At 32.5% G+C, this 18,595-nt stretch overlaps 2 protein-coding genes across 2 annotated transcripts; one reads left to right on the forward strand and one right to left on the reverse strand.

Annotated features, from left to right (window-relative positions):
- Window positions 1-3,436: 3,436 nt before the first annotated feature.
- Window positions 3,437-7,258, reverse strand: CPK13 (calcium-dependent protein kinase 13). Its single transcript, XM_022290036.2, has 7 exons — window positions 6,355-7,258; window positions 5,474-5,617; window positions 5,171-5,323; window positions 4,830-4,945; window positions 4,584-4,751; window positions 3,969-4,199; window positions 3,437-3,865 (listed from the first exon to the last, which is right to left on the reverse strand). The coding sequence occupies exons 1-7, from the start codon at window positions 6,974-6,976 to the stop codon at window positions 3,716-3,718; spliced, it is 1,584 nt and encodes a 527-aa protein (XP_022145728.1). The 5' UTR covers window positions 6,977-7,258; the 3' UTR covers window positions 3,437-3,715.
- Window positions 7,259-16,327: 9,069 nt separating this feature from the next.
- LOC111014958 (trihelix transcription factor GT-3b) lies at window positions 16,328-17,532 on the forward strand. Its single transcript, XM_022289838.2, has 2 exons — window positions 16,328-16,696; window positions 16,791-17,532. The coding sequence occupies exons 1-2, from the start codon at window positions 16,373-16,375 to the stop codon at window positions 17,364-17,366; spliced, it is 900 nt and encodes a 299-aa protein (XP_022145530.1). The 5' UTR covers window positions 16,328-16,372; the 3' UTR covers window positions 17,367-17,532.
- The last annotated feature ends 1,063 nt before the right edge of the window (window positions 17,533-18,595 follow it).

An 18,595-nucleotide genomic window follows, 5' to 3' on the forward strand; every position in this document is an offset into this window, starting at 1 on the left:
GCATGAACCTCTTACAATCATTTACAAATAATATAAGATTTGCAAAATAAAATAAGATATAACGTCTCACTCGAACCTAAATTTGAGATCATAATTCATAAAAGTGCATGAATCTTAACCATCATCCGAACACAATAAAAGATACGCAAAATAAAATAAGATCTAAACAATTATAGAGAACGAATTTTTTACCCTCTCATTACAACAACAACAAAACTAATCATTATTAAAACGCAAAGTAAGATTCTAAAAATAATATAAAATATCAATTAGTTGTTATTTCCTTAATTAGAGGAATGCTAAAATTTAGGTGAAATGGTTTTATATTTTGTTAATATGTACCAAATTATATATGTTTCCCATTAATTAATTAATTAATTAAAGCCAATAGAGATGCAAGGTATCATGGTTTCACTCAAGATCCTTCTAAAAGAAGAGAGTTTTTCTTTCTTTCTACAAGGAAAGAATCCCTCCATAATCATACATATAAAGATGAGAGGGGGCTCCCCCCTCTCCATCTATATATTTTTTTTTATTTAAAAAAAGGGTAGAAAAATGTTTTTCCTTTATTGCTTTTCTTTCCCTCTAATTTTATTTTTCATTTAAAAAAGATTGTACAACATATTCATATTAGTTGGACTCTACTTTACCAACAAATTTTTTTTGAAAAATATCCACTATTTAAGTTAACATAGGTAAGTGCACCAATATATATGGTTAATTGGTTCATAATTATTATGCTCTAACGAATTTTCAATCTCACACGAGCTTTTCTGTGACAACCTCTTAATTGAATTTTGGATAGAATCATTAACTTTCAATCATATGATGTGTACAATTTTCTACATCCAAAAAAAAAAGAAAGAAAATGATTATTTACCGACAAGGAATTAGAAACATTTACGGTCAACATTATAGCAACAGTTAAATTGAGTTGAATTGTTGTTTGTATGTCTTCTTTCTTAAACAATACGCTGACATGCTAATTTGATTATAATTCAACTGATTAAGGCATAAAGTAATATTATGAGAAGTTAGAGGTTCAAATTCCTACTTCATCCATTATTACGATAAATTTGAGCCAGGACAAAAATAAGTATCGATTTATTTTGATTTGAAAAATGTAAACATGAAGAAAGAAAGGCACATCAAGACTCTAAATGAATAAGAAGCACTATTGAGGAAACCACTTAAAGTTAGTGAATAGTGTGGTTTCAGACAAACATTCTAAGTTGAACACAAAAAAAGTAGCTGAGATGATAATGTTATTATGTGACAAAAGCCTGTCGTGGTACCCTATTGGCTGATGCCCATTTCAGTGTCTTAAGATTTTTAAACAGGTTTTAAATATTCTTGCCAATGTCTCATAATTTATTAAATGATCCTTTGTTTGAGTTTTTTTTTTCTTTGCCCTTTTTCGAACTGGACGAACTTTCTTTTGGACGATAAGGGGTTGAAACTTTAGATATGAAATTGGGTAGTTTAAAGGTTGAAATCGTCACCACGTTACATTATATCCTCCACTCTTAACTCAACTATTATATCATTGATATTATTCAAATAATAGAATATAGCAAATATAATGTTATTACTAGGCAACTATTTTAAACTTTCTGCTCATTAAATAATACTACTCAAGGTCTTATCCAAATATTGTGTCAATAATGGCTGGAACTGATTAAGAAAATAAATTCTCTATACTTATTAAATAAATTCTCTATACTTATGTTTTAATAATTTTTCAAAGATTAAGGTTAAATTATAAAAGAACCCGATTTTTAGTGAATGTTAATAAGTTTTATTATAAAACTGAAATCAGAAGATTTATCATCGGGAAAAAAAAGGATTAAAGACAGTCATCCTGCGCCTCGTGGGCTTTTCTGCCACCATGGCGCATGGGGGACTGGGAAAACGATGAAGAAAAAAAACGTACCATTTTCGTTTTTCTGTTAGAATAAACAACCATATTTTTTTTCAAAATCGATGTTGTGTGACTTATGTTAGTGTATTTCTATAATCAAAGCTCGTTGTCTGAGTTGATCAACTCTATGACCAGTATAGGATTCGAACTTGAGATCTCAAGGTAGATAATTGATTACAAATTTGACCAAGGCCCGAACCTCTGCTCGGAAGTCAAGCTGACCAAGCGGACGAGCTGGAGTCGACTGGACAGGTGACCTGCAAAACAGAGAACACTCCGATGCCAAAGTCAGGAAGAATCCGAGTTGCTCTAGAGAGAAAAAGGATGTTCGCGTACCTGAAGACAGAGTCAATAGATTCTATTTATATGCGACTTCCCCCACAATATTCCCGACAAGACATCAACGACTTTTTGAGGTGGTCGTGAATCACGACGTGTTGTCTTGGAGTCTGTCGGAGACTAGAGCTGAGCCCCAGACGAAGCTAATCAACTCAACAACCAAATAGAAGAAGATTTCTATGAAGCTTGGTCGGCTCGTCACGCAAGGAGTCGGTTCAGTTATGAGACATGAGATCGAGGTGACGTGACTTGAACATACTCTGTGAAGATGTGGACTACCTGCACCTGGACAGAAAGACCCTATGAAGCTTCACTATTCTCTGGGATTGGCTTTGGGCCTTTTCTGTACAGCTTAATAACTTCACTATACAAATAGATGTATTATCATTATTGCTATATTTATAATCTTTTCAATTATTCACATTAATTAAAGATTATTTAATATTAATAGATAAATAAATTCTTCACCATATCTTCTTCTAACTTTAAAAATAATAAATAAATAAATAAAGCGTGGCACAAATAGCGTCCAAAAAATTTTCAGTTGGGCTTCGAAGAAAATCCTCTTTACATGACAACTACAAGAATCTGATAGATCTTCTTTAGCCCACTCACCTTACAATAGATAAATAAATAAATATAGTAATGATTTTAATTGCAACTTAGATCCTTCTATTTAATTGAAGCTACTATTTTTTTTAAGACTTTAAAAGAATTAAGTCACTTGATGTTGTACTCATTAATTCATGTTATTAATTTTTTAACTTTAATAGATTATGTTACAGTACTTAACTTTATTAAAAATAATAATGCTACGTAGTAAATGTAGACGATTTTGTAAATTATATGCCTTTAAAATCATGTGAAATATTCTGTAAAAAAAAAAAGTCATTTATAAAATATAAAAATTGTATTTCCTATATAATTTCACTAGTTCACGTGAATGTCATTATATAATCAGTAACCCATTAAATGAAGAGTAAAGTAAAGGTAGCAAGTGGCGCAACAAAGTCGGAGCTAGAGTCTATTGGGCCTTAATAGGCCCTAGCCCAAAACATTAATTACTGTCTAATGAAGGAGAGAGAGGGCCCACCTAAGAGGCCCAATAAATGCTTAGAGAAAGGAAGAACAGGCTTTCAGCTCCGACTTGAAGTCTGGAGAAATAAATCAAGTGGATGTTAAACCGAGAGCATTAGAAAAGTAGTGTAAGTGTATCATACAAGCCTGTACTGTTAACTACATGGCATCACATTTTACATAACATTTTCGGTGGGGCCAATTAGAGACATACTGGGCCTTCAATGGCGCTACTGGGCCGCCACGTCCTAATCGAAGGGGCCGGGCACCCAACAAATAATCACAAAAGAAAGCAACTTCAGATGTAAGCCCAATGTTACAGTGCTTCTCTATGTGAAGAAACCAAATGCAAACTCTCCACTCCAAGGGATTGTTGTATTATTCACTCCCCAAGTTTAGTGATCCATCTTTCATCAGCTTGATGCTGAGACTGTTAAATCTCCCTCTCGAGTAATGCCGAGAAGCCTTCCTCCAATCTGTTCCTGTTTTCATCATTGCCACGAATTCATCGTAACTTATAAGCCCGTCCTGCATTTTATTGACTTCGATATCAGTTGGATAGATATTTTAAATTTACAGAGTCAAAAAATAATAAATAGGTAAATAAAGGAACCAGATCAATCTTCTTCACCTTGTTTGTATCCACTTCCTGAAAGATGTCATTTGCAACATCTGTACAATCATCTGCTCCATCTTCTACTAAAGCATCACGAAGTTCATCTGGCTCGATGTAACCGTTTCCATCCTTATCGAAGTAGGAAAACGCCTTCCTAAGGTGCTCATCATTTGCCATTTTCTGTAGATGAAGAGACACTGCAACAAATTCTCCATAGTCCAAAGTGCCTTTCCCATTGTTATCAACCTGTTGCCAAGCAGCATCAAATCATTCAAAGTGTGGAATAGAAAAATCTATTAAGCAAGATTATAATTCTTCATCAAGTTGCATTCCCATGGTAGATTTTTATGTGTTAAAAAAGAGGTATTTGTCTTTCTACACATGTTTCCATGCTGCACACACAGACAGAAATTTGTGACACTATGAACACTGGATATTCTTTGGAAAAGTGCTCTCAAAGATGTGAAAAGACATTGATACAGGTATGCCTACAATAGTAAATTTCAGTACAACGTTATCTCAATGTGATCTCATACTCCCAAAATTATGGAGGAAAGAAACTTTAAACTCGATTAGGGGCTTATTAAACTAGAGCACAAAAATGGACATGCTAAACAAGTATAGACTCACAGCTTCTATTAACATCTGAATTTCAGACTCGGCAAGTTGAGAGCTTAAGTTGTGAACGCCAGCCTTCAGTTCTTCAATATTAACAATACCATCATTATCAGTGTCAATCTTCTTGAACATTTCTTTGATATCTTCGACTTCTTCGGTGGATAAAAAATCAGCAATTACCTGTTAAGGAGTCCATTGAATTATGTTACAGATACATTAATCAAAAAGCAAAACAATCTTTGAAGGCATTTAACCAACCCGTAGAGCCTTTCTTTTAAATCTGTTCATCATGGAAAACTGCTTGAGCCTTGATTTGACAACATCGCCAAGTGGAACATTTGGAGCTTTTTTGATATTTTGGAGCCAAGGATGATCTGTATGCAGATAAACCAGAAATGAAGCAACTAATGGAATTTTCAATGAATCACCTATCTAATTATTACACATGGAGTTATAACTAGAATACGTAAATACATCAGTAAAAGATGAGTTTCTCATCATCTTTAAGTGAATCATAACAGTTTTCAACAATATAGTCATATTAACAAGAAAATTCCTATTGCCACTTAATGCGACAGAAGTCAGAATATGTAAATTACCAAGAACTTGCTTTGCAGTCAAGCGAAGCTTTGGATCTGGCTCCAACATTTGCTTGACAAGACTTTTAGCAGTCTCTGAGATACTGGGCCATGGATCGCGTTTGAAATCTATCAGTCCACGGAGAATAGCTTGAGCCACCCCTTGTTCAGTCTCTATGTAAAATGTACACTCAAGTCAACACAGCACTCTGTTTTATTTAGCTATAAACATTATACCTTGGAACATGAAAGCCAAGTAATCAGACATTATTGTGAATAATTTTAGTATATCCGTACATGGGACACTATGTAATTAATTATTACCAGCCCAAAAGGGAGGAACTCCGCACAACAAGATGTATAAAATAACCCCTGCACTCCATATGTCTATTTCTGGTCCATAATTTCGCTTCAAAACCTCTGGCGCCATGTAATATGGACTTCCCACAATTTCTGAGAACTTTTCGCCTATAATTTTGGTAAAAATTAGTCAGATTACATCCATCCCCAGAGAATGAAGAAAAGGTCAATAGTATTGAAAGTAAAAGTAAAAATTATGTGCACGTATAGATCAAGTACATAAGATTCAAAATACATCATATTTTTCCATAAATTCTGAACAAAGAGCTGTAAAGTTGACCTTTTCTCATAGCTCTCCCCACCTACAATACGGGATTACTAACCGGTATGTATAGTATATAAGTTCATAACGTCCATCAGACGGCAGGTAAACAGCCATAATGTATTTATACAGCTTAGAGCTCATTGAACTACGTAAGACTTTTAGCGAAACATGTGAAACTTCGTAGCACAGGATGGTCAAGAAGATCATGTCCTTATCTGTCGAAAGATAAGCTCCAAATTTTTATTCATTCATGGCCAGAAAAACAATTCCAGGATCTGATGAAATGACAGCTGTTGAACCGCATTTTAAATCTCTTGCTATCAAGTGGGGCCAAGAAATCAAAATTTGACACATACAAACAACTCTAGATGAGGTCCTGGTAAATATGGCAGAACAAATTTCGACTAGAAGTGATTATTTTTAGCTCAATTCTGTGACCAATTAATTCAATTGTAAAAAACGCAGAGAGCAGAACGACTTGAAAAATTGCAATCATACCAATCCAGGAGTCGCTAGTTTTTGCAAATATAGAGCTTCGAAGTTATATTGTAACATGCTACATTCCAATCAAAATTCTAACCTGGCTTGAAGAATATCGATAATCCAAAATCGATTGCCTTGAGAGGGGAATTCTCCTTCTTGTTGGCAAACAAGAAATTCTCAGGTTTCAAGTCTCTATGGATTACCCCATGCTTGTGACACAGTTGCACAACCTCAACGATTGTTCTCATAACAGCCGCAGCTGCTCGCTCCGTGTAATGTCCTCTCGCCACAATCCGATCAAAAAGCTCTCCACCCTCGCATAATTCCATCACCAAATGCACAGCATTCTCGTCCTCACACGCCTCCTTCAAGCTCACAATGCTCGAATTCTTAGGCAAGTGCTTCATAATTGCCACTTCACGCCTCACATCGTCAATGTCCACAGCCGTCCTCAACTTCCGCTTAGAAATACTCTTACAAGCCAATAAATCCCTCGTTTGCCGGTCTATACAGAGGTAGGTAACACCGAACTCACCTCGTCCGAGCTCCCGATCCACCAAATACTTGTCCTCAATATTCTCCTTCGGCACACCATTCAAGACCGTAACCGGCGCCTTCTTCCCGGCATTGGAGTCTCGACGGCTGTGATCCTGCCCCGAAAAGCTCGATTTCACATCCTCTCTCGCAACAGCCGCGGGAGATCTGCAACAATTCCCCATCACGCTAGAAAAACCTCAATCTCGCGCGGATCTCCCAAAACCCTCAGCCCAAACCAGCTCACAGGGCTTTCACACCATAATGCCGAAACCCTAACCCTAAGAGTGAGAGAGAGAAGAGAGAGAGCGAGGCATTTCCCCGTGAAGGCAAATCAAAGAGTAATGTCAGGGAAATGGAACCGCAGAAGAACAATGAGAGAGAGAGAGAGAGAGAGAGAGAGAGTCACTGTTGAAGTAGAGACAGTAGTGAGTAGTACGGGGTAACGGCTCAGACGCTTTCGAAGAGGAACCGTCTTTTGATGGAATTTAATATATATTTAAGGTAATTACATGATAATTTAATTAATTGATTCATTTTTAATCGTCGTCTTTTGGGGTCAGGGAATTTTGTCGGCTACGCGAAGAAGGTTGAACGGTCGGAACGGGGCCGTTCTGTGGGAACATGGTGATGTTGAGATGGGGCTTAATTTCCTTTGTTTTTTTCCCCTAATTTTTTTTTTAATTTCTTAATTACTCTCTCTCTTTTTGTTCTCTTGAGTTTTTATCTCTTTTTTTTTTCTCGTTAATCGAACACCTCGAATACAGACAGAATGATAACCGCTAATTTATTATTTCACTTTGCTACTTTGTCCCTCGTTTTATGGATTATTCATTTTTCTTCCATAAAATTATTCTTCTCTCTCTCTCTCTCTTTTTAAATTCTAATTCTTCCCGTCCATTCTTTCGGAATTAATAAATCAAATTTTTACATTTTATTGAATTTAGAATTATTCTTTTCTGGTATTGTTTTTTTTTTTTTTTGAGATATCTTTTCTGGTCTTGTTCAATCTATAGAGTAACAAATGAATGAATATATATGGCTAGATTATGTTGTTTTAGTTAGTTTTACTTTATATTTATTTCTTTCAATTTTTAATTTGAGATTTGTCTTTCAAAAACTAGTCTTCTATTAGTGTAAATAGGCTGTTATAATTTGTAAATGTGCTTATACGTCAACTAAGGCATTTGATAATCTTTTTCTTGCTCTCTATTTTGTTTCCACATCTACGAACTCATAATTAATATATATTTGGTTTTCTTATGTCAAATCAATGTACAAATATAAAGCAATATAATATTATATTAGGTAGATGTTTGAATATAAAATAGATTACTTCTGTAATTAAGGATTTAAATGTATAGTCAATAGAAACATCTGATCATAAGGTCATGAATTTGAATCATCCTCCTCTATTTATCATACTACAAAAACAATTTAAAAGCCTAAACTCTGTAGCATTAATTTATATTTAGATAAATTTGTTAAACTATTAGAATATTGGTCATTATGCATTTTTTTTACTTCTTTATTTTCAGTTTGCTAATTATTTTTTTTTTGTTGATGTTAAATTTATGGCTATTTGCCACCCATATGGTTTATTAGTGGCTGCATCAACTTATCATGTAACATTTGCTTCATTTTTCCAGTGCGATGAGCATATCATAATAATATATGGTTTATCTCTCAATTCTCTTCTTACCCTAATCTAATTTATTACTCTCTTGTAATTTTTAAAAGTTGAGTTTTGGCAACTTATGTAATTTAGTATTGGTAAAAACAAGCGTATGACGTGTGGTGGGTTAAAAAATTCAGTTTATATGGCCATGTGATTAACAAAATCCACCGTTAGAATATGAATTTCAAATACCAAAGTTAAATATAATTTACCCCTATTGAACAAAAACGAAAAAGGAAATTTAATACATGAGCCAAAAAGTCTGAGAACCGTAAAAGAAATCTTAAGAAAGTGAAAAAAAAAAAAAGAGGGGCAGAAAAGAAAACATGTGGAATTAATTAGGGTCATAAAGGATGATGGGAGGAGTATGAGAAGAAGGAAAAAAAAAACAACTACAGCGTTAGAAAGAGTGATGTTTGGGTTACCACTATATCTCATATTCGAAGAGAACGTAATTTTAGGACAAGTATAGGATGTGTTTCTCGTCTAGCCTCCGATTATTTTGCATCTTATTCACAGCATTATATTTATGCATGTGCTTGTAGTTGGCATGATTATGTTCGTTATAGATTCCGACAAATGATAAATTCTATTTGAAATTTATTTTCACAAATGAATTACTGTTATGTTTTGTCTTGTTTAAAAAGTATGTAGTTGTTTACTTTAATATGTTGTTATCGTCTTTCTTCTAGGTGTTCTTTTACCGTCTTTTCGACTTGTCTCTTTGTTCCTTTCGTACCTCAATCTCAAACTGTCGGATCCATCTTAAATATCTTTTAAAAAAGAAAAAAAAAAGTTAAGCAATGGATTAAGAGAGGACCGATTGTCTGTTTGTTTTGTGGGTCTGGTTTGGTACTCCAACCACCGCCTTCCCCCCCTTTTTATGTTTGGCTTCCCTTGCATTTTCTAGACTCAGCTTCATTCACAAGCTTAATTAATTAATTAGCTCTTTCATTACATATTATATCCCCTTTACCCACACCAAAAATCAAAAAATAATTAAATAATTAAATAAACAAAACAAATCCCATAGAAATTTCGAAAGAAAGAGCTTTTAAAAGGGCATCTTTTGGGTTGTTTTTCATGGCTTCCAAACACGCCCTTGTGTGTTGAAACCAACCAAAAAAATTGGAGCCCCTACACACCTCAATTTGATGTCACCTAGTGTTCAATTGGGCTATGGTTTGGACCACACCAAGAGGAAAATTTTCAAATAAGCTGTCAACAAGAATAATGTAACCTTCTTATATTGGCCCTTTCGAAAGCTTTTTTGACGTTTTATTCGCACAATTGCATAGCATTTCGTCCAATCTATTGGTTATACGGATCATGACAAGAGACATTAAATAAGGATGTTCTCTAAGAGCTAGTCAATTTCATTTTTACTTCTAGAAAAGTGAGAGAACATTCAGTAAATATTAAGAACTAATACATTATAGCTTGTGTCAATATAATCCTTAATTTGAACAGTTTATACAATCAATGTATAATTATTTATTATGTTCACGATCAATATTATAATTAAATTTTACCATAACGGAAAAAAATATGCATAAACAAGATAAATTATATTGGGTCTCATATTTAGGTTATAAAAAAAAATAGGCCATAGGATTAATTATGGAGGGGGAAATCTCTTTATTTCTTTCCCCGTTTTCCCCTTTTTTAGTATCAATTTTTTATACAATACATCTCACTTTAAATTAAATTCTCCATTTTGCATTTTGCCTAGTCTTCCCCATATAAATAAATTTATAATATGTATCAAATCAAGAAATTTTTAGAATAAAATAAGGTACATCCTTTTTTTCTTTTCCTCTTTGAGTCAATTCAAGATACCCTCCCAACAATCATATATTTTAATTATTTTAGCTTTTGTTGATCAAATTGTCTCACTAAATCATATGTGGGTATGATAATTAATTTGAATTAGACCCATTAAAGAGACAGAGAGAATCAGTTATTTTGAACACTTGGAAAACCTTATTTGGGTGTAAAGACCAATGAACTCGATGTGATATTTGGCCTATCTTTTTTATTAAAAAAAGTTTCATTATCCTATCAAATGCCTTTCATTACCTAAGTGATGATTTTTCCACTAATGCACTTGATTCTGCAGGGAACATCTTTGACCAAATAGGGTTTTTGAAAAAAAAAATAAATTAATTGATTTGTTTGAAATGTTAGCATTTGAAGATAATTTGATTTATTATTTGGAACACATGAAAATGGAAACCGTTATAAAATTGCTTTATTTTTACTTTTGACTAAACACAAAATGAGGAAACTTTAGATACGCAAAATAAAGGACTTACATTATATTTTTTTTCCTATCTTTTAATAAAATTTAGACTAGATTTACTAATTGGTAACATTTCTAATTATATTGATTACTCGACTATTTTTTTTAATCATTGTTAACCTGTTTATAAGAATTAATTTGATCACAATAGTCAACTCATTATCCTAAGTTGGCTCATTAGTAAATATATATAGATTTAAAGAAAATGTGTTCAAACAAAATGCATACCTACTCTTATTGGAAATGCGAGCCAATTTTTAACCTTAGAAAATATAATAGGTATCGTATATATATTCAGTAAACTAGGGTCAAACTAACTTGTTGTATTGAAAAATCTTTGCTTTGACTTTGGAAGTTATATATATATATATATATATTTTGCAAAGGAAGTTGAACATATTTTATCAGCTATATTTTGCAACTAATTCCTCAAAAAAAAAATATATATTTTGTAGCTAAGTTGTCGTTCCCTCCAATAATTTCTCCTTTTGACAATGGACTTTTCCTTTTTTTTTTCCCATTTTAACTTTGTTAGAGAAAATAAACCTGTCCAAAAGAAAGAAGAAAAAAAGAAGTAAAAGAAAATAAATATTGGTCTTTAAAGGATTGATGTCACACACTGACGTGGCATGTGTGACGTTTCGATTTTACTGTGAATCAAAGCGTTTAAATGGTAATATTGGAATTCTGGTCTCCCTTGTGCACACATATTTCCATCTTCCCCTATGTCTTTTTTTTTTTTTCATCCTTTTTCTTTTAATATTTTCTAAATGAAGTAGTTATAATATTTGATATTAATAACGAAAATACCAAGTCGAGCATAACTTAAATGGTTAAGAAACGTATCTCTGATACCAATCGAAGAGTCAGGAAAAGAATTTTTAAGTTCTAAAACGAACATAGAAAATGTACTCTTCATCCCAATTTCATTTACCACTAGATGGATCCAATTAAAGTTTTGGAATGTCACCATAATTTAGTTCAACAAGAAGATAATTTTAGAATTATATGATTAATAATTATTGTTTTACAAGAAAATAATTTATTTACATTAAAAAAAATAATTATCAAACATTCTTTTATTAAGTTTATATTTCAAAAATACATATTATTTTGGTTAAAAAATATTTTGGTTGCTCAACTTCCAATTTTGATTCCTTTTCGTTCATGTACTCCCAACTTTGGTTCAAGTCCTTTTATATTTAAAATATTTAAAATGTTTGTTTTGATCGGATATTTTAAAATGTGATCATTTCGGTCCTTTGATTTTATTTTAAATCTCATTTTTTCAATCACAATTTTAACAGGATACTACATTTAATATATTCTTAAAATGTCTATAAAATTTTTGTAAAATTTTACAAATAGAGACTAAAATGATAACTTTTCAAAAGTACATAGACTCCATAGTGGATGAAACGTTGGACGCATAGGGAGCTCGAGCCTCTTGAGAGTAGTTGTTTGATATATATGTTGTATCAATTTTAGCGAAGAAATATCTACTGCTCCTGGTCTCCAGCGCTCAAGCCCCGTTCGCGTTCACCGTTCAAATCTCTCTGCCCACAAGTTTGTACACTTCTTTTTTATTTTTTATTACTGTATTCTTTTTCTTTAATTCTTATAATTATTTTTATAAATAATGATTATTTTTTATTGTATTATTTTGTATCTATTAGTTTATATTCTCTTAACAAAAAAAATCTATTTGTTAAAAAACTTAATTAGATGCAAAAAAAATTTATTAGAGTTAAAATTGAAAGTTTAATTTATTATAATTTTTTTAAGTTAAATCTATTAAGCCTTGCACTGAAGCTTTAAATGAAAATAAATTTAAAATTTACCAATTATTATCAAAATATATAAACTAAATACATATCCCTGTGTTCAAATTATTTTTATGCAATCTCCCAACATAAAGTTCTAGATCCACGATTTATAATTGTATTGTTTGAGACCAAGTTCGTTAATAAGCGTGTTTACTTAATTTTATATTAAGTGCCTGAACGAAAATTCTGAATCTGCGCATGATCAAAATGAATATTTTTAAATTATAAAACCTAAAATAAACCAAAATTAAAAATATAGAAACCAAAACAAATATTTAAATACAGAGAAGAAAATAATATTTTAAGTTTACAGTTTAAATACTAAAAAATCTCTCTCATAAGCTTGTGGCTCACTTTTCGAGCTTCCTCCCCAAGCAATCACAAAATTGAAGTCAATTCTCTCACTGTCTCTTTAAATTCTGTGGTTCTTTCCCAATACGTTACATCTTCCTATTTTTATAACCTATTATTGAGATTTTTTCACTCCAATTCATTGGCAAGTTTACTTAATCTATAAGATTTGTCAATCTTATCCTTATTCAAATCTAAGTCATCCTGATCAAGATTTCCAAATCCCACATCTTAAATTATATATTAATCCTTTACGAATGACAAATTCATAGACCAAATTTACCTAATTCAAATGTGTTGTACTAATCGAATACTTCTTAAGTTGTAGAGGGATAGTTTGCAAATTTAAACTCTATTTTGCATATAGTAAATTTTAAATATTATTTTATAAAGTTGTGCTCGCATTAGCTTACAAATATTGAAGGCACTATGTTTTAAAAATTATAAAATAGTTTGAAAAGGACAAGTTGTTTTTATATATATATTTTTTCTACAAAACAAAGTACTTATCAAGCCCAATTACTGAACAATCTCTTACGCACCGTGAGATATTCAAATCCAAGTTGGGCTTTACTATGACAAAATGTAATTGTGATATCATGATTTTCTCCCAAGTCTCAAATTTGTGAATATAAATATTTATAATATAATGAAAGTTGTATATACTAATTTCTTTGATACGTACGTTAATAATAACATATATAATTTTGTTTTTATCATGGATGAATTTCGATGATCTAAGAAGCAAAGTTAGAATTTTATGTATCCTACAATCATATAACTCTTTTTTTAGGATGTAGGTCCTACAATATATTTAAATGGATTATTTGTTAAAAAAAATTAATAAACATATCTCACCTAATTTTCAAAATAAATATAATAAAGATTTATAATATACATGAACTACTTTTTTTATTATCAATTAATTTCAAAATAAAATCCATAAATATTAATGTACTATCATAACTCAATAAATTCGTCGAGATTAAAAAATTGAAAAGAACCACTATATCTATATTGGAGTCAGGATAAGAGAGTTATGAAACATGATTGTGCTGAAAAAATCAAATCAATGGAAGAAAAGACATTTTACAAAATTTTTTAATAACGTATGGAAAGAAAAGTTTAAAACAAGCGTAATCAACTTCAATTTCTTTTTTTTTTCCTTCTCTCTTTTGATAAAGCTCTTCCCAGTCAAATCTCAGTAGATGTTAAATTACAGATTTTACCCTTGCTGGATGGGAATTTGGTAGAAGTGAATCAAGGTGCTGCACTGTCTTTTACGGAAAAAAACAACTCGCCAGCTCAGCAGTCGGGCGGATCCCACACAAAACCGTAGAAATTTCAAGACGACGGTCAATGTAAAAGAATTTCTTTTGACCAACTCAAGATTTTTACTCGGCGCATCCTGTTCCTGTATTAAAGTCGGTTAGAGACGACGTGTCGTTCAAGAAAACTCGAGGGTACTTTTGTAAAATAAAATTCTTCTAGGTCATTTTTTGTTCCCAAGTTGCCCCTCCACCTTCTGAATACGTGGCGGGTTCGGAATCGAAGGCCACGGTGGACATGGCTGACGTGGACGATGTGGGGTCAATCATTTTGAGCAATGACTTGGAATTGGTCAGTGTGAACTATAAGACCTGTGGGTCCGACAGCCTTTCCCTTGTGGTGGCTGCATGTGTGCCACGTGGACACACGTGGTAGGCTTTCCTACGTGGGGACATCAAGTCACAGAATACCGCGTTCCTGATTTTATTAAAACGATATCCAATCAGCAACAAGACCCTCTAAAGAAGTTTTTTCTTTTTTTCTTTTTTTTTACGTATAATTATTAAGAAAAAATTATAAGTATTTTTAATCGAAATATTTTAGATATGAATGTTATAGGAATTCTACTGACCAACGAGACATTATATAAGTTTAACAAAAATAAGGTTTAAAATCAAATTTATCATTTTAAATAAATTATTTACCTATAAAATATTGCAATTGTCCATAAATAATAGCTCAACTCCCAAAAGTTCAATTGATTTGAAATATATATAATTATTATTGTTCAGATCTTTCACACCCCTTTATATCTTTGTCATTAAAAAAGCTTAAATTATTATTTTTGTTGTCAAGTTAACTTTCTCCAACAAAATATATTTATCAATAAAGAGTTTTCATCTAAATCTTAAAATTTTCTCTAGCATGGCTCATAACAAAGGGAAAAAAAATTCCAGAGGGATTAGAAATAAAAATAATAATAATAATGATAGACTTAAAATTAAGAAAATATTTTTCAAATGTGAATTAAAGTTAAGGGTCAAAAACATTATATTTAACTAAAGTTGAAATCATGTGTAAATATAAACTGAAGAAAAAATGGAGTCAAAATACGTGTCAGAGAAGGTACGGTGGAGAGGAAGTAAAACAAATAGAAAATTTGTTGGTTTAAATACCGGTCTGTTTCTTTTTGCATTCCTGAATTTCAAAACATTAATTTTCATCTTTTTACTCTTAAAAAATAATTATTTAATTTTTTTATTGAACATACATGTCAATTATCGTCGTAGTTACGTTCATTTTGACTATTTTAATCTTTTATTTCTATTTTATCTCATTTATTTGGACTATAACTTTAATACGAACACTCCGCTAATTAAATTTATTCAAATATAATCATAAATTCGAGTAAAAGAATTTCTATTGTGTAAAAAATAATATTAAATTTTGACCAAAATAAATCAAATTGATTATTTTTTCAAACTATATATATTTTGAAACTGCATAAACTAAAATAAATAAATAAATAAAAATTTAAAATCACAACACTCAAAATAAACTTTTCAAAACCAAAATGCTGTTTACCAAATTTTAATTTACTTTCTGCGACGTTCCACTCTCGCAATTTATTATATTATTAAACTAAAGTGAAATTGAAAAAAACAATTAAAAAAAAAAGACGGAGAAGCTTGGACATGAAGTTGTAAACTTGTAGTCGCGTAGAAATTAGAATAAAGGACATTCTCGTAAGGCTGACGACGCGCAAACGCAATGGGAACAAATGGGTATGCGCCCAAAAGCTAGAGAGAGAGACACACAATACTTTTAGAGAGAGACACACAATACTTTTAGAGAGAGAAACTTGAGTTTCCGCGTATAGAGATTACACGATGGAATTAAGAAGCCAACAAAAGCCCAACCAAAAAAAAAAAAGAAAAGAAAAAAAGAAAAAGACGATCCATTTCCATTTCCATTTCTCTCCCATGGTTTCTTTTTTTTTTTTTTTGCCCTCTTTTTTACGAGTTCACACTTGGTTTTCACACCAACCCACATATTAAAAATTTTCCCTTTCTCTTTCTTTCCTCCGAAGACGATCCTTTTTTTTTTCTCTCTCTCTTTCAGATATCTATATAATTTTCTCGAGTTTTTGGTAGTCATGGAAGGGCACCATCCTCATCATCCCCTTCTTCACCTCCACCACCAGCAACAGCAACACCTGCAACACCCGCCGCCGCATCTCCACCAGAATCTACCCCTCGCCGCCGACCAAGCCGCCGCCGCCGACAGATTCCCTCAATGGAGTATTCAAGAGACGAAGGAGTTCCTGATGATCAGAGCGGAGCTGGATCAGGCTTTCATGGAGACCAAACGCAACAAGCTCTTGTGGGAACTCACCGCCTCCAAAATGAAGCAAAAGGGTTTCAATCGCAGCGCTGAACAGTGCAAATGCAAATGGAAAAACCTCGTTACCCGTTATAAGGTTTTTACACTTAATCATTCAATTAATTTCCATTCAATTAATATTTTAAAAATTAATAAAAATAAGATATCAGTATCAGTAACTTCTTATGCAGGGTTGTGAAACAATGGAGCCAGAAATCTCAAGGCAGCAGTTCCCGTTCTACACGGAACTACAAGCGATATTCGGAGCCCGAATGCAACGGATACTATTGGCGGAGGCCGAGAGCGGCGGCAGCGGATCGAGGAAGAAGACGACAACGATGGCCGCACTATCGTCCGACGACGACGAAGAAAACGACGACAGCGAGGGCGTCGCAGACACCAAAGTTAGCAGCAGAAAGAGGAAGAAGGCAAAAGCGGCAGCGACAGGCGGGGGCGGGAGCGGAAGCAGTAGCATAAACCATCTGAAGGAGATACTGGAGGAATTCATGAACCAGCAGATGCAAATGGAGGTGCAATGGCGGGAGGCGTTCGAGGCGAGGGAAAAAGAGAGGCAAATTAGGGAAATTGAATGGAGGAGAAATATGGAAGCTTTAGAGCAGGAGAGAGTAATGTTGGAGAGAAGATGGAGAGAGAGAGAGGAGCAAAGAAGGACGAGAGAGGAAGCTAGGGCTGATAAAAGAGATGCCTTAATCACAGCTTTGTTAACAAAGCTCTCAAGATCAGATCATCACCACCATAATATCTAGTACTGTATACTACTTCTCTTTCTCTCATATTTTCAAGTTTTTTTTTTCAATTTATTATTAAACTTCTCTTTTCCTTGATTATTTTGCAATCAATCCCTCTAGATACTTGTTTTTTTGCCTCATATGTGTTATAAGTTCATATAATTAAATGGGGGGTTTGAGTTTACTTTTTTCTTGTGATAATCAATCAAAGCTTTTTTTCCCCCTTTTGATCACAGACATTAACTTGTTTTGTTGTGCAAGCAATTAATCAAAATCCTACCATATAAATATATCTCTATTATTTGAGTTTGACATGATGTTTTACTCAAATAAGGTTGTGTGTGTTATTGTTTACATAAGTTAAATACACAAATTAGAAGTATCACTTGTGCTTTTATCTTCTTCCATCGTCCCAATTATTGTTTGTGAAGTCGTGACTTGAAACTAGTTTGCCAACAAATTGCTTGTATATATGTGATGGTTTTGATTGTGAAACAAAACTAGGTTTATAAAGAACAACGGTATCCTAAGTATAATCTCCGCAAAAACCTCGTACCAATAGATTTAATTATCTTCATCTATATATCATGAATCATGCTCTTCTCTTGTCAATGTGGAAAATTGTTTACATTTTCTTTACAAACCCAACAAAGTGTTCATTTTTTTGCGTCCTGTGAGGATCTGCCCCGAATAGGACGAGAAATCTCGTTTAGGAGCAGAGAGAGGGGATGAGGGATGTTTTGTTCCAACCCTATGAACCCTTCTAATAATATCTAAGGGGTTTATAGGAAGAGGATTGGACTATACATAGTCATCTCATCATTCATATTTTGATTTAATTGTGTATATTTAATAATTTCGTACTATATATATTTTGCATATTGTTAATTATTTTGTGACGGACATAATTTGAGGGAGATATGAAATAATCTACAATGTTATTTAATTATATATATTGTTGAATATAAAAAGGAAGATCATGGTATTGTATGAATATGTTGGATAGAATCCAAAGTTGTCTCTTCTAAATGATTACTTCTTCCCAATCCTTGAAGTAATGCCCATTTTTTTCAATGTTGTTGCGTGATAAAATTGCATTTTTCTATATTTCGTACTCGAAATTAGATACAAATTTCTTCTTCGCCTGCTACAAAATTAGGAATCTATTTGCTAGAGTTGATAATTCGAGGATTAGTTGGAAAATAATGGGACAGCTGATTTCAATTTTCTTTCACAGTTTGATAAAT

Source organism: Momordica charantia (genome assembly GCF_013281855.1).
Source record: "Momordica charantia cultivar OHB3-1 chromosome 5 unlocalized genomic scaffold, Mcharantia_2.0 BLBB01000005.1, whole genome shotgun sequence".
NCBI lineage: Eukaryota > Viridiplantae > Streptophyta > Magnoliopsida > Cucurbitales > Cucurbitaceae > Momordica > Momordica charantia.

What these genes read in the sequence shown, in the direction of transcription:
- LOC111014958 (XM_022289838.2), top strand. Translation starts at nt 16,373, where the DNA reads ATGGAAGGGCACCATCCTCATCATCCCCTTCTTCACCTCCACCACCAG. An exon ending in ACCTCGTTACCCGTTATAAG is followed by an intron (nt 16,697 to 16,790) that starts GTTTTTACACTT and finishes CTTCTTATGCAG; the next exon opens with GGTTGTGAAACAATGGAGCC.
- CPK13 (XM_022290036.2), bottom strand. Translation starts at nt 6,976, where the DNA reads ATGGGGAATTGTTGCAGATCTCCCGCGGCTGTTGCGAGAGAGGATGTG. An exon ending in AGTTCCTCCCTTTTGGGCTG is followed by an intron (nt 5,324 to 5,473) that starts GTAATAATTAAT and finishes CATTTTACATAG; the next exon opens with AGACTGAACAAGGGGTGGCT. An exon ending in TTCAGATGTTAATAGAAGCT is followed by an intron (nt 4,200 to 4,583) that starts GTGAGTCTATAC and finishes GCTTGGCAACAG; the next exon opens with GTTGATAACAATGGGAAAGG.